Source organism: Populus euphratica, unplaced genomic scaffold, assembly GCF_000495115.2.
Source record: "Populus euphratica unplaced genomic scaffold, PopEup_1.0 scaffold314.1, whole genome shotgun sequence".
NCBI lineage: Eukaryota > Viridiplantae > Streptophyta > Magnoliopsida > Malpighiales > Salicaceae > Populus > Populus euphratica.
The window spans coordinates 10,685-26,410 of record NW_011500200.1 but is presented as its reverse complement, the minus strand read 5'-3'; the positions used below and the strand labels follow the sequence as shown (position 1 = coordinate 26,410).

The 15,726-nt window shown below is 29.7% G+C and overlaps 2 protein-coding genes across 2 annotated transcripts; both read right to left on the bottom strand.

Moving 5' to 3' along the window:
- Positions 1-838: 838 nt before the first annotated feature.
- On the bottom strand, positions 839-2,599 carry LOC105111859 (cytochrome P450 89A2-like). Its single transcript, XM_011007326.1, has one exon. It carries the CDS (start codon positions 2,502-2,504, stop codon positions 966-968), a length of 1,539 nt encoding a protein of 512 aa, XP_011005628.1. The 5' UTR covers positions 2,505-2,599; the 3' UTR covers positions 839-965.
- Positions 2,600-13,109: 10,510 nt separating this feature from the next.
- Positions 13,110-15,502, bottom strand: LOC105111857 (L-ascorbate oxidase-like). Its single transcript, XM_011007324.1, has 4 exons — positions 15,007-15,502; positions 14,709-14,921; positions 14,416-14,601; positions 13,110-14,318 (listed from the first exon to the last, which is right to left on the bottom strand). Exons 1-4 carry the CDS (start codon positions 15,397-15,399, stop codon positions 13,362-13,364), a joined length of 1,749 nt encoding a protein of 582 aa, XP_011005626.1. The 5' UTR covers positions 15,400-15,502; the 3' UTR covers positions 13,110-13,361.
- Positions 15,503-15,726: the final 224 nt, after the last annotated feature.

Genomic DNA, 15,726 nt, shown 5'->3' with positions numbered 1-15,726 from the left:
TTAATAATATGTTTTTTAAATGGTTTGGCTAAAAAAAAACTTTAAAATTTCATTTTAAATCCTTTTTTTAAATCAAACTAAGCTATAGTAATCTTCACCTACGTGCCGTCCACCCATTTTTATATTTGCACATGAAATTTTCAATGAAGAGTTTCAGATTTCAAAGCTGATCGTTTCATTAAAAAAAAAATTGTCTTACGAGTAATTCCATTTTACTTGTTCCAATCTAGATTACTTTGCTGTCTGTCTTTGTAACTTGTAAATTTGTTTGCATATCTTGTCAGTGGAGAAAAAGACCACTGAGCTGTTCAAGATAGAAAATTATAAATATCCTCAAAAGTCAACAATATGGACTTGTTTTCTATCAAGATGAATTGACTAATGGATTATAACAGGAGCGTGACCTCCACGACAAGCTGTTTTCTTCGCACTCAAGAACAGAACAACGCATTTTAATTTGCAGCACAAGCCACCTCAGAGAGATAAATTACTTTGGATTTTGACGTTGATGAATTTGAGGTGCAGCTCTTGATTAAAATGTTGTTTTTGTTACGAGACCGAGTGCCAAGAAATCTTCAAATTGCCCAGCAGAGTATGTCTTGAATATTCCTTGTAGCTTCTGGGATAGGACCTAGTTGGCCATGAAATTTCCATAACTAGATAATGTGATGGGATCTGTGTCGCATAAAGACGCGAGGCAATCCAATTTTTTGCGAAAATTTCATTGTAGATTCCATAAAAAAATTGTAACTTTTTTTTAATTTTTAATTTTGTGTTTGTGTGTGTGTGTGTGAATATGGACACGTGGGTTGAAATAGGGTGGATTTACAAACAAAGAATAACACAAACATAGGAGCATCCGACTTGATAAACTAGTAGAGTTACATCTTACATGAAGAGCTATCGTCCAACTAGACAAAATCAACCTTATCTTTTATAATAATAATAATAATAAACCTGATCATTTATTTCAACCGCGGGCATATTTGAGCCTGTAATGGATTTTTCATCACTACTGTGAATTCTTCTTTCTCAGACAAATCAACGTCATCTCCATCCACAGCTTTCCACTCAAATCTCCAAATCAAATTAGCTACAAAATACTCCAAATGAAGTATTGCTAGACCATAAGCAGGACATATTCTCCTCCCAGCCCCGAATGGCATCATCTTTATTTCTCTACTTCCTGTTATATCAAATGTTTCCCCTCCACTATTTAGAAATCTTTCAGGCTTGAATACCATGGGATCCTCCCACACCTTCGGATTCCACCCCATCTCAGCCACCATAAAATTTATAGTTCCATCTTTTGGTACCACATATTTACCCAGCACTACATCTTCAGTCACCGCATGGGGCAACACGAAATGGGTTGGCGGGTGCCTCCTTAACCCTTCTAGAATTATTGCTTTTAGATATGGCATCTTTTGCAACTCCTCTTCTTTTATATTCTCTTCACCATCTTGCACAACCCCTTTAATCTCCATGAATAGCTTCTCCTGGATTTGCGGGTACTTAACTAGATTTGCCATGATCCATTGCAACGCTGTTGAAGTAGTATCTGTTCCTCCGTTTAGAAACTCTGAGCACAAACTGACCATTTCCTCTTCATTGAGCTTTCTCTTCTCTTCCGGAAGCTCCAAAGCCAGTATGGTGTCAACATAGGACAAAACATACTCATCCTCATAGTCTTTCTTGTCCTCTTTACTTTTGTTTACGCTCTCTTCCTTGGCCTTCTTTCTTGCTCTTATCAATGGAATCAAAACATCTTCTTGGCATTTTCGAAGGCGAAACAGCTCCCTCCAACGGTTGCGCAACACGATCTTTGTCACTCCTGGCCATAAATTGAGTATGTTGAACCTACCGAAATTCACTATCATTTGTCGCTGAACTTCCATAATTTTTTTTATCTGATTTTCATCAAGCTTGTCTCCAAAACACATCAGGACTAATAGACAAAACATGGCATATTGAAAATGTTCCATTACACAAATAGGACGACCGGCTTTCGCTTGAGATTCGAAGCGATTCTGGAGGATTTGCAGAACCCAGTTGCGTGCATGAGTGTAAGATTTCACACGCGATGGGTGGAGGATTTCTGCAGTGAGGTTACGCCGCAGAAGTCGCCATGTTGGACCGTAAGAGGAAGAACTAATAGTTTGCTGATTGCTAGTTATAATTTTTCTCGTAGCAACAGCGGGTGGGCGGTCGGCAAAAACTGCGCCGCCATGTATTAAAGCCTCATGAGCAAGGGTGCGATCTGCAACGAAGATAGCAGGGCGAGTGCCAATACGGAGGGTAACCATTGGGCCAAACTTGGCATGGAGGGATCGAAGGATTGGCTCCATCTTGAAGGCGGACATACGGAGCCATATTAAGTGGCCGATGAAAGGAAAGATTAGGGGACCTGGAGGTAGGTTTTTAGAGGTTAAGAAATTGTTGAAGATAATTTTCAAGAAGAGAGAGATGGAAATGGAGACAAGAATAAGGAACCAACTTTCCATACTGAAAAAAATGAAGGGATGAGTTTAGCAGTGGAATGGACTCAGAGTGCCCGTTTATATACATAGGCTAGCATATTTACTGACTAATTATGGATGCTTTTTTCGTTTCTTGTAGACAGGAGAATACATCGTCTATTTTTTTTTAATGTTTTTTTGGAGAAAAGCAAAGACTCAAAATTGGTGGAATTCATCGGTAGCTAGCTTGTTTGGTTTTATGTACAACGTATTGTATTACGTCCTCAATCGTGGCAGAGTTATTAAGTCATATTATTATTATTATTATATAAAAGAGATATTGGTCTTACCGTAGTTATTTTATTGTTTATACTCTCGTATATCAATGTGGAATTTAATAGTGAATTTTTTAAAAGCCCTTAATTTTATCCTTGAATTTATATATCTTGTAAAATTGAGTCATTATATATATATACATTAAAGGAAGGGTTAAACTAAAGGATAAAAAACTTACGTGAAAATAAAGGTAAAATTAATGGTGACTTTGAATTTTTTTAAAAAGTTCATTTATTTTTTTAGCTTTTAAGTGACTGTCCTTTTAATATTTAAAAATTTAATTTTAATATCAAACTTTGTATTATTTTTTAATCCTTTTTTAGTTGTGGAGAGAGAGGAGATTGCTGAATTCTAATATAGATAATATTTTCATTGGAAATAATCTTGATCATTAAAATAATTAATTTTTATGTTAAATAGTTTTATATAATAAAATGAGTTAAAAATTGGTATTATTTTCTTTTTTCTACCTTGAAAATATCCTTAAAAAATATAATAAATTGATTTAACAATATTTAAAAATATTTCTAGATGCTCCGAGTAGAAGATAAGTTTCATAATTCTATTTTAAATCCTTTTCTAAATCAAACTAAGTTATAGCAATCTTCACCTACGTGACGCACAACCATTTTTTTATTTGCACTCGAAATTTTCAATTAAGAGTTTTGGATTTCAAAGCTGATCGTTTCATTAAAAGAAAAATTGTCTTAAGATTAATTCTATTTTACTTGTTCCAATCTAGATTACTTTACTCGGTCTTTGTTTGTTATTTTATTTGTTTGCATATCTTGTCCTTGGACAAAAAGACCATTAAGCTGTTCAAGATAAAAAATTATAAAATCTCAAAAGTCAACAATATAGACTTATTTTTTTATCTAGATCAATTGACTAGTAGATTGTGTGTGTTTGGATGGATGGTAGTTTTTTTTTTAGTTTTTTTTTTTAATTCACATAAAAAGTATGTTTGTTTAGTTTTTAAGAGTGATTTATACTTTAAAAATATTGTACTTTAGTTTTTAGGTGTGGTTTATACTTTTAAAAAAATATTACACTTCCAAGCCAAACACACTCTCAACAGGAGTGTGACGTTGACGACAAACAGTTTTCTTGGCAGTCAAGAACAGAACAACGCATTTCAATTTGCAGCACAAGCCACTCCAGAAAGATAAATTACTTTGGATTTTGACGTTGATGAATTTGAGGTGCAGCTCTTGATTAAAATGTTGTTTTTGTTACGCAACCGAGTGCCAAGAAATCTTCAAAGTGACCAGCAGAGTAGGTCTTGAATATTCCTTGTAGCTTCCGGGATAGGTCCTAATTAGCCATGCAATTTCCATAACTAGATAATGTGATGGGATTTGCGTCGCATAAAGATGCGAGGCAATCCATTTTCTTGCGAATTCGTAGATTAAAAAAATTAAAAAAATTGTAATTTTTTTTTCAGTTTTTTTTTATTATTGTTGTGTGTGTGAACATGGATATGCGGGTTGAAATGTGTAAGAGAAGTTTGTATATATTATTTTGGACTTTGGCTTATAAATATTTATAAATCTTAATGTTGAATATGTGTGGATGTTTATTTAGTTGTTTTTCTATATCAAGTTAAATAAATTTTTTTTAAGAATGAATTTGAGCTAAAATAACATTACTTGATGTGTGTTATGGCGATCAAGCTTTTTTTTTTAATATCATTAAATAAAATAAACCAAAACCTAATTAATATTGTCATCTTCTTAGGTTTAATGGTCATATTTTAATAATTATGGTTAAGTTTTATTGCTAGGCCAATGTTTTAAATCATTATCCTAGATTTTAATAGTCTTCTAGTATAAACACATACCTAGTTTAGATAAATTATAAGCATATAAGCTGATAAATATAGTTTTTTCATTAAACACATACCTAGTTTAGATAATTATTATCTTTTTTTATTGTATGGTTATTCTCTTATCTAGAATTTCTAAAAACTAGTTAGGTTTTTTAGTTATCATAGAGTTAGATGGTAACCTTTTTTTTTCTAGTTTTATCCCTATCATGTCCTTGTAATATATATGAAAAAGATATCTAAAATGTAAGGACTAAGATAATTGTTAATATTTTTTAGGAGTACGAGGGAAACAAAATAAATTGAAAAATGATGAAGTTGAACCAAGAATGAGTAAAAGTGAAAAAAAAAAATTTGGTGCTGAGTTTTTAACGTACTTATTAGAAAATGAACATCGAAGCTACTCTATGATTACAGATTTCAAGATCAATCCTTGTAATATTTGTATAGAAACACAAAAATATCAACTCAATAGAAAACCTCTTCTTGAAATAATTGTAAGTCTAAACTAATTTAGACTTTCTTTATTTCACTCTACAGAAAAAGAAAAAAAGGCATTCATTCTTAACAAAGAATTACCCTCAAATAAATAAATAAAACATTAGTCTAGAGATGAATAATGCTTCTAGCACCAAGGATTCATTCAATTAAGTCGATGAGCAAGTCCTATGTATCTGTCTAGACCAATAATCAATAGAGACAAAAACTCCCTTATAAAAGCTACTTGGAGGTGAAATGAATGTCTCGGTCTAAAACAAGTTTTTAGAACCTATTCTTCTCATACTTTATTTTGACCAATGGGTCAATATTGGTTGAAGAAAAGAAAAATTCAATCAATAATAAGAATGACATAACATAACATGTATAATAGTGAGTTTAGACATATATGTTGTAGAAATACTATTATAAACACTTGTTATTGAATATTATTATTTTCATTGACTATATAAAATTAAAAAAAAAATTACAGATCTACTAACTAAAAGTTTTTCGAAAGAACTTATATATAATTCATGGAGGAAAATAGGCCGAAAGCCTTTAAAGATAAAAGAATATAATGATAATAACCTTAATTAGTTGATTCAAAGGGAAAACTTAGTTATGTAATATTATAAATAGCACTAAGAAATTATCATTTCATGCATATTTCTATAATGAAAAAGGTGTTAGTTGTAGCTTGATAAAAAATGAGTTGTGCTCATAGTAGTTTTTATTTATTTATATATCAAGTAGAGTATAGCAAAATACTTTTAATAAATAATTATTTATATGAGTGAGAAACATAATTGTTTTATTGAGAATTTATAAAAGATTGAATTCTCTAAAAACACTTATTAAGATTTGTTCAAGATCAAAATTAATTCAATAGTGAGAACCAAAAAAAATATTTGGACAAAGAATTATATGAGTATTATTATTTAGATTTACATAAAATGATGAATAGTTTAAGATATTGTGTTCATTAAATAGTTGAGTAAACATGGTAATATATTACTATTAAAGGTTCAAAGTTAAGAATTATTTATTCTAAAATAGTGATCCATTAAATCATTATATCTATATAAGTTTTCAAATATTTAAATATTAGTAAGCATATTTGATATCAAATTAAAAGTGATATCTAAGGTTAAACCTTATTAGAAATTATTCTTTAAAAAAAATTCTTTAACATGGAACACAAATATAATTAAAATAAATTATAAGTAAATGAAAAAGTGATGTAAAAAAAACATTTGATTAACATGTGTTTTATGAAACTCTAAAACTTTTATTCTATATTAAAAGAATACAAGTTTTTCCAATAACTTATTTAGTGAAAAGTTAAACACTTAAAAATAAGCTCGTAAAGTAAGAAATCTTTTGGTAAGGAAAAAGACAAATAATATAATCTTTGAAGATAATTTATTCTGTTTTTTTATATATATATATTCTATGAGCTTTAACACTACACTAAATTATTTGTTATGGCTTTTTATCTTTAAAATTATAAAATTATTATATATGTGCCAGGGGCGGAGCTAGGCATATTTTACAGGGAGGCCAAAATTAATATAATAGTATATATTATTAAAAAAACTTATTTATTTAAATAAAAAATATTAAAAAAAAAATGTTTTGCAAGGACGGGAGCCCTGCTTGCCCTTCAGAAAACTAGTTATTTCCTTTCCTATTATTAATTGACTTCACAAACGAAGACCTTCTAATTTCATTGATCTCAGGGTCTCATATGTTCGTATATATATATATATATATACTACCACATAAAAGCATTATGATAAAATTGTTTACTGATTATCGTTTACTAAGTCAATTGATGGGTTATTAACATATAATATTGTTAGAAAGGATTGCCTTGATTAAGTTATGACTACCGCAACAGAGCGTGCCGTGTTGTTGGAGAAGGATTACGTTATGGAAAGTACGAATTCACATCAGCCATACATGTTCCTGGCGATTGAAGAAGTTGTAAGCTTACGTATATCAAAATGAAAACCCTAGCCTTACTTGTGTAATTAAATTCCAAGAGGATTGAGGTAAGGGTTTATGATTTTTGTTTTTTGTTTGGTTACCTCAACTTGAACTTCAAGTCAGGTCATGTAAATAAAAATTTCTATGATTTTTGAACTCTATATGAATATTATGCTGATATTCTTAAATAAGAAGATAAATTTAGTATCTTGAAAATAATTTGTTTGGATGTCTTAGTGTGAACAATTATAATTAGTGATTTTTTTATGAATTAAAACCTGTAATTACGACTCGTTGGGTAAGAAGTGAGATAAGAATTTATAAAATCATGATAGAAATCTTATCACCTACAATGTAAAAGAGTCTTGTTTCCTATCTCCTCCTTCCTCCATTCTTAGTCATTTCTTCAATTAACTTGTTAGATATTTATTTTGGATTTATAAAAGGGAAAATCACTATAATCTTTTTTATAGTTTAATTATTTTTACACTTGTTTTTTATAGTTTTTTAAAAAATATAATTTATATTATAAACTTTGTTATACGCTTCAATTTACATCTTAAATCATTTTATAATTTAGTATATTTTACACTTACCAATAATTTAAACTATAATTTTTTAAAAACAATGATAATAAACGACTAAACAATATAATGATTATGGCAATTTTTCTTTTATATAATTATAAAATATAATTAAAAAGCTCAGCTATCATTTCATTACACTTAGAGACAATGTTAATTGCACTATGAGCTAATAGTGAATAAAAAATGTTATTTTAGTCATAAAATTTTTTTTTTAAAATTTGATTTCTGAATTTTTATATTTTTATGTTTTAGTACTTAAAATTAATTTTTATCATATTTTAATCTTTAGGTTTTGAGAAATGAGAGAGAAGGTCATCAAAAAAAATTAAAAAAAAAAAGAGATTTTGATGGGCCACATTTTAACAATTAAAAAAAAAAGCTAATCTTGATGTCATTGAGTTCGTCTTAAAGAGAGGGTTCAATGATTGTTGTTTTGTGCTTTAAACAAGTGAAAAAAATAGATTGGAGTTCATAAGTTTTTTATTCAATTTTATTTTTTAGGGTAATCAAAGCGTATTTAAAGGATCAAAATGATGTTATTATGGCTTTCATGATATTTTTAGGATATTTTTAGATAAAAATAAGTTAAAAAATAAATTTTAGAGCTCTAAAGAATTGAACTCTGCCTTTTCAATTACAGGAGGTTATTAAAAATTGAACTAGTTGACAAAAATAATTTACCTTGATAGATGACTTGTTATCCATCTTTTTTTAAAAATATATATATATATACGATGGGCAATGAGTTCATATATTTAAAAATATACGATGGGCAATGAGTTCATATATTTTTTTTAAAAAAAACACAATAAAAAGTGTGAGGGTGAACATAAACCTAGCCTTCTAGGCTCACATGCACTTGACTTTTTTAATTTGGCCAAACATGCATGCATACCTATCCTTTTAAGTCCATACATGCCTAGCTTTTTTGGATGGACCTTTATTTTTTTCTTCTTCTTCCATTTAATTTTTTAAAACTTTATAGTAAAACTATCTCTAAATAAAATAATTAAAATAATAGTTAAAAATATATCCTATCATGCATAGTTTTTTAATAACCTAAGAATCTTTTATGTTAATATTATCAAATACTTTATAAATAATTATATATTTAACTTGAATTATTTATTCTCTTAATAAGAATAATTGAGACATTATTTTTTATTTTTTGATTGAAAATTACTAATTTGCTTTCTCTACGCCATTTGTATATCAATCGAATGGAAGGTTTACAAACCTTTATTGAGTTGAATCACTCATTAATCACAAAGCTATGTATAGCTCTCAATGTCTTTAATTAAACAAAAAAACTAAAACATGTTGAGGATTTATTATGCAAAAATGCACTATGAATCCCCTCACATAGAAATGTAAACGGACTATTTGTTATACCATTTTTTCCATACCTTTTTTTTTATTTGGCTTTTATAGAAAACATTATTTGTCTATTTGTTAGGAGAGAGTGTTATTAAAAGATAAGGGACCAAAGTAAAATCATATAGCAAATGGGTGGCTTTAAAAAGTTTGGGAAAAATATTTATTATAGTCCCTAGACTTTACAAATTATATAGATTTAAGTCCTTTTAGTTTTCAAATTAAAAGTGAAATCAATTTCAGTCCCAAATTTTATTTTCCTTATTTTTTGGCTTTTGGTGTGGGAGAAAGTCACTAAATCTCATGCTAAAAAATTTATGTTGGCATGGATTCCAACCACCAAAACAGTTGAAATTGGTATCAAGTTGTTTCTTCTAATGAGGAGAGCTCGCATCAGAGATTTTTTTTACATTGAAATTGATGAGAAAAATATATCTAATCTTAATAAGATTTTTTTTTGTTTCAAGTTGATTTCAGGTTTCGGAATGGTTTTTTAGTTTTTTAAGGCCATGATAGGTTTATCAAGTTATGTATGATGTTTCTTAGGTGTTTTAGGTAAAACAAATTGGTTGAAATTCAGTTTTTAAGTAGAAAAAACTATAACCTTGTTTTTTTTTACCACCATAACGGCTAAAAATTAGGCAATACAGATGACGTTTCATCTGACTCTTTTATTTTCAAAATAATTAGGGTATATATGTGAAAACAAAAACAAAAATAAAGGACCCATCCACATAGACTCTAATAAAATGAGCCAAACAGGCAAAGCCTAACAATGTCTGACCTTTTCTTTTAAAAAAATATTTTTTTATTTTTTTAAATTAATATTTTTATATGTTTTTTTTCAAAATTATTTTCTTATTTATATTTAGATTAATACACATTCTCTCTTTTATTTTGTTTGGAGAACATTTTTAAATGAGAATTATTTTTTGGTTATTTTGGATGCATTTAATTTTTAAAGTGATTCATCTATAATTTTTTGTATAGATGAACTTTATTTTTAAAATAAAAAAATATTTATTTCAAGATAATATTTCTAATATGTGTAGCCTTACATATTTTTTTCTCTTTTATTTTATTCAATCAATTTAATGTATGTGTCTATTTCTATTATCATTTGAATAAATAAAAAATATTTTAATAAAACAATTATCAAATATAATCGGTTAAATGTCTCGTCTTGCGAGATTAAATATCTTAATCTACATCTATCTCTCATTTTTTTCAAATTTATTTTTAGTTATCATTTATACACACATACAGTTCTCAATTTATTTTATTACATGTATGCACAAACATTTGATTTTTACTTAGAAATTTTTTAGCTACAAAAACATGATACAAAAGCCTATATATAAAACTTTTTTATCAGAAAAACAATACTTGACTCGTGGTGAAATATTGAGCAGTCAAGTATCTGGTAATCTTTTCTAAAGATAGAACTACTATGCAATCATGCATTTTCATAATAAAATTTTTAATAAAAAAAGTTGTTAATTAAAACTAAAAGAAATGAATGAATAACAAAAAAAAAGGGTTGGCTAAAGAAAAAAAAATCTTGTAAATTTAAATCATTTGAATTCTTACAAGTGCTATTCTATTTTCTTTTAATTTATATTAAAAAATCATAATAATGGTGAAAAAGTAATAATTGAATATAAAAATAATCCCACAATATCGAATAGGAAAGAAATTGTATTTATGTAAAATGCAAATCAAATTCATAGTCATTAAGAAGAAAAAAATAGTTCAACAAACAAGATGTTTGTTATTTTCTTCTAATTTTGAGGTGGTAGCCAATTCTTCATTCGGGCCATCTAGATGCTTAAGATTTCAATTTTCATAAATTTAGGCTTGTTTTGGCCATGGTCTTATATTAGATTAAGATTACAAGCACCTGACATTGCAGTAACCTATCTTTGTTTTCTTAAAAAATAAAAAGAATTTTTTTTTGTTTGAAAGGGAGGAAAGGTCAGGTATTATTTTTTTTAAAAAAAAAAAACATCACTTAGTATTATAATTACTAGAAAACTCTAATAGATCAATAAAAAATTATGATAAAACACTAGTTATATTGAAAATAAAATATTATCACCCTAAAATATCTTATCTCAATAGTCTACATTGCTTATATTGTCTTTTATTCTTAATAGTTTATCATGCCTAGTTTATTAGTAATGTATATACAACATGATAATAGGTTTACTACAATGATTTAAATTATGATTGTTGGTTTAAATCTAGTTATTCTAAAATTTTATTTATTTTCACTACTCTACTCTAGTTATTATCTTTCAATAATATTTGGTGAATTAAAAATTCTAAGGTTGGTCACTCTTGATCATAACATGTGACTAATTATTGATCAAGTCATGTTAATGAATGATTCATTAGTCTATGTTAGGTTCATTGAACGTGGCTCAAATCTTAGAAAAGGCTTTAGAAGGTATCTCAATGAGGTTTACTTATCCTTTGACATCAGGGTTTTACTTGTAATATTTAATGAATGAAGACTTCATACTATTGATTCATACTTGGATGTAATTGGTGAACATTAGACTAAAATTCTTTTAAATTCTTTCGATTTGTTATCAGTAAATATTAGACTAAAAATCTAATACTTCTAATTTGTTTATGATGAATATTAGATTGAAAATTTAAAACTTTCAATTTTGTTACTGATTAATATTAGACTAGAAATTTTATTGTTTAAGTATTAATCCTTTTAATATCCAACAACAACCTATATTGAGTTCATTTACCTTAAGTATCAAAAGTGAATAATAAAATATTTTTAAAATAGGTTTTTAAAAAACCAAGATGAGTTTTTAAAAGATTTTAGGAATGTGGCCAAATCTCAATGGCTTTTGCAAACTTATTGAAAAAAATCCTAAAATTCATGCAAAAACATTTTCCTTTCTTATTTTTTTGAAAAAATGCTAACCAAAATGAAAAATCAAAATATGCAAGAATATTTTTTTTCTTGTTTTTTTTAATGTTTAAGAGACTTGTCCATATGCTTATTTGATATTGATGAAATATTTTTATGATTTGGATGATAAAGATAATGTAATTATGAATAAAATGGATGAAAATAAAACATGATTAATTCCCCCCAGCAAATTCATTATAAACAAGTAAATGTTCTAATTTTACGTGCATAAAATTACATTAAGTAATTAACAATCAAGTCTAAGCATGCTATTGCATATAATCCTTACACATGAGAATAGGTATGCAAGATTAAAAGACTTGGCCAACATCATCCTAGCACAAAATCATTCTAATAAACATTGTATAATCTTGAAATCTTATCATAAAACACATTAAAATTAATAATAAAACAAAATAATTATTCAAAAGAGATTGTAGATTCAAAATAGACCTTTTAAAACGACCAAGGATGACCAAACTAGGCTAAAACAATGATAAAAACCTAGTTGAAAGAAGAAAACTAGTGACAATGTGTGGCTAATACACACATGAAAGAGCTATCATAATTGGTGTGTCGTTGCACATGCCACTAGCATCTTACCAGCTTGTGGATAGATTCGTAAGGTGTGCCAGGCCATCCTCATTCTTATTATTGGATTGATGTTTAATTATTCAAGCGTTAATTTTTATCATATCATTAAGTAAAAAATAGTTTTAAATAATAAAATTATTAAATTTATTGAAGTTCATGATCCAAATTATAAGTTTGATAAATTAAATTATAAAACTCGCATCAATATAATATATTTTTATTTTAATATTAAAAAAAATATAATATTAACAAAAATTCAAGATTGATGTTAGGTTTAATTCAATGTCAATTAGAAAACAAAAATTTAAGCTGATGGGCTGATAAAAAAGCAAGGTCTTAAGAGAACAAGATTGTTCTTGATTGGGCTTAAAACCCATGAAAGCCATTAATTATGTAATAAATCTATAAATTATAAAATGTCCAGAGAAGATTAAAATATATCTCATTATTGAAGGCAACCCGTTAAAAAAAAAGTTTAACAAGAAAATGACACAACTTTTAATTTACAAAGAAATGACAGGAAAATCATGTACAGCCAAAGAATGATGTAATTTTTGTTTTGTTGGAGTCAGTGAGCAACAAAAGAAACCAATTCAGTCTCTATGCCATAATTTTCGAATAAATTTCTTGAGGCCTCCCAAGGATTTTTAGTATAATAGTGTCCGCAGGAACTCCTAGGGCTTGACTAGTGTTTGGTTTCACCACAGCCCATGATAGATGAGGGCAACTTTCCTCTTGAGTCCTCCCAAGGATTTGTAGTATAATAGTGTCCGCGAGAACTCCTATGGCTTGAGTAAGTGTTTGGTTTCGCCACAGCCCATGATAGATGAGGGCAACTTTCCAACCCTCTCTATACCTTCTTCAAATACCACTCCCATGCCCATAAAAAAATGTGACTCAATGTGGCAATGGAACGCCCAAACTCCAGGATTGTCAGCCTTAAACCTCAAAGCTGTCCAGCCGAAAGGATGAACCGGCACCGTATTCTTCATAATTGGATCGACCAAATTGTAATTCTTTGGATCATTAATAGGATCGAACTTGCCCTTTCCATAGCCCAGGACCCAAAAGTCATGTCCATGAAGATGCCATGGATGTGTTTCACTATTGTTGGGATTCATAGTGTTTGCATTTTGCAAAATTATATCCACTGTTGAATTGAGCTGAAGCCTGTAGATGGCATCACTAGTGGTAGCATTGGTGTTATTTTGTCTAGCAAAAACGTCATAATTTTTGAAATCATAGCCTTCAGGAGGTGGGGTTTGGCTGAAGGTATGAAGCAAATTCTCCTTGAGCGCAATTAAGTATGGTGTATGAGGAATATTGAAAGAGACATTATTAACTGACCATCGGACATTACCATTTACCCGATTTTGTGTGTTCAACAGCACTATGACCCTGTCAGAGGTTGCAGGAGGGTAATATATGTGGCCTTTGCGAGCCTTAATGGCGACACTTTGATTAAACCGCGGCTCAATATCGTTCCACATTGGCCCGGAAGGAGGAATCGTCGGAGGGGATCTCCTGGGATGGTTTGGATAGTAGTTGAAAATGGCTAAGCCTGGTGGAGTAGTGGCATTTCTGCTAACAACATTTGTAGCAGCCCAATAATTTCTTGAAGGGTCTTGGTCAGTTTTCACTAGAACTGAGTATGTCTCGCCGGAGTATATGAATAAATTCTTTACCACAAATGGCTCGACATAGTGACCATCAGCTTCAACAACAGTCATGCTGTGACCCTGCATAAGAATTATTAAGATGTTAATTAATAACTACCTCATCATTTTATTTTTCTAAGAAGCTGTGGAATATAAATTGTCAGGAGATTGAAAATACCTCTATCTGGAAACTAAGAGCTGATAAAGCACTCAAGCTACTAATCCTAAGCCGATACGTTTTTCCAGGGACTACAGTCGTAGAATAAAGAGAGCATTCCGGATTTGTATTATTGCAGACATCAGCTTTCAGGGGAGGATTGGCAGCGGCGCAGTCAAATCTTCCCTTTCCTTGTATCAGAAGTGACTGCAATTTTTGTTGCAGGGAACAAGTTTAGCCGTTTGAAACTGATAGCTACCACAGTAAAGTACATTAAAGATATCAAACAAGGGAAATGTTAGATAATTAAGTACCTGAGGCTCCCCAACCCACTGAAAGGGAATTGAAGACAATCCTGCAGCATGTTCATACGTGCTCTTGTGATACCAATCAGTAAGGATGATGCTCCGATCATAATCATAAGCAAAGGGTTCGGATTCTCCATCGGGAAGCGCTACCCGAATCGATCCATATATCCCAGCTTCTCTTTGCATTCCATAATGGGCATGATATAAGTATGTCCCAGGCTGTATAGAAGATGCAAGAGGTTATTATCATACAGGTAATGTGAAAAGGCAGAGCATTACAGAGTGTTAAGACTTGAGGACTTACCCTGTCAACAACAAACTTGTATACAAAAGTGTCTCCAGGCAGAATTGGACACTGAGTGACTCCTTCTGTTCCATCAAACCAAGGTGTTCCAATCTGACGGATTCCGTGCCAATGAATTGCTGTATTCTCAGTTAACAGACTGTTCTTAACCTCAACAATAACTGTGTCATTCTGCTTTGCAAGGATTGTGGGTCCAGGAGTTCTTCCATTGATTGTAATGACCAGCTTCTTATAGCAATCAGGGGATTTGTACTCATACTTGAGCTCCCATTTGTAGTGACGAATTCTAGCCTCGGCAATTGGTATGTTTATCAAAGATGCAACGAAAAAACACAGAGCCAAGAATTTCATCATGGCAATGCTTTTGGATTCTAAAAGCTGATAACCACTCATGTATTCAAAATGTGTTCCTGAGGCAGGTTACCCCTCTATGGAGCTAAATGAAAGAATATGGGATTGTCGTTCTTTGGAATCTCCAAAGCTCTCCTTTAAATACTTCTTAGGCTGGATTTCACCAAGTCCTAATCAGAAAAACGCGTAAAAGTGACGAGTATCATCTATTAAAGTGTCTTTTATAAAGGAAATTATACATGTATATCTGGGCTTTCATTATTAAATGTAAAGATATTCGAGAACTTTACAGCACCAAAGTTTATATAAGAAGTTAACCAGAGATTATAACGATGTGTTTGTTTTTCGGTGGAATCTTTTTTTTTTTAA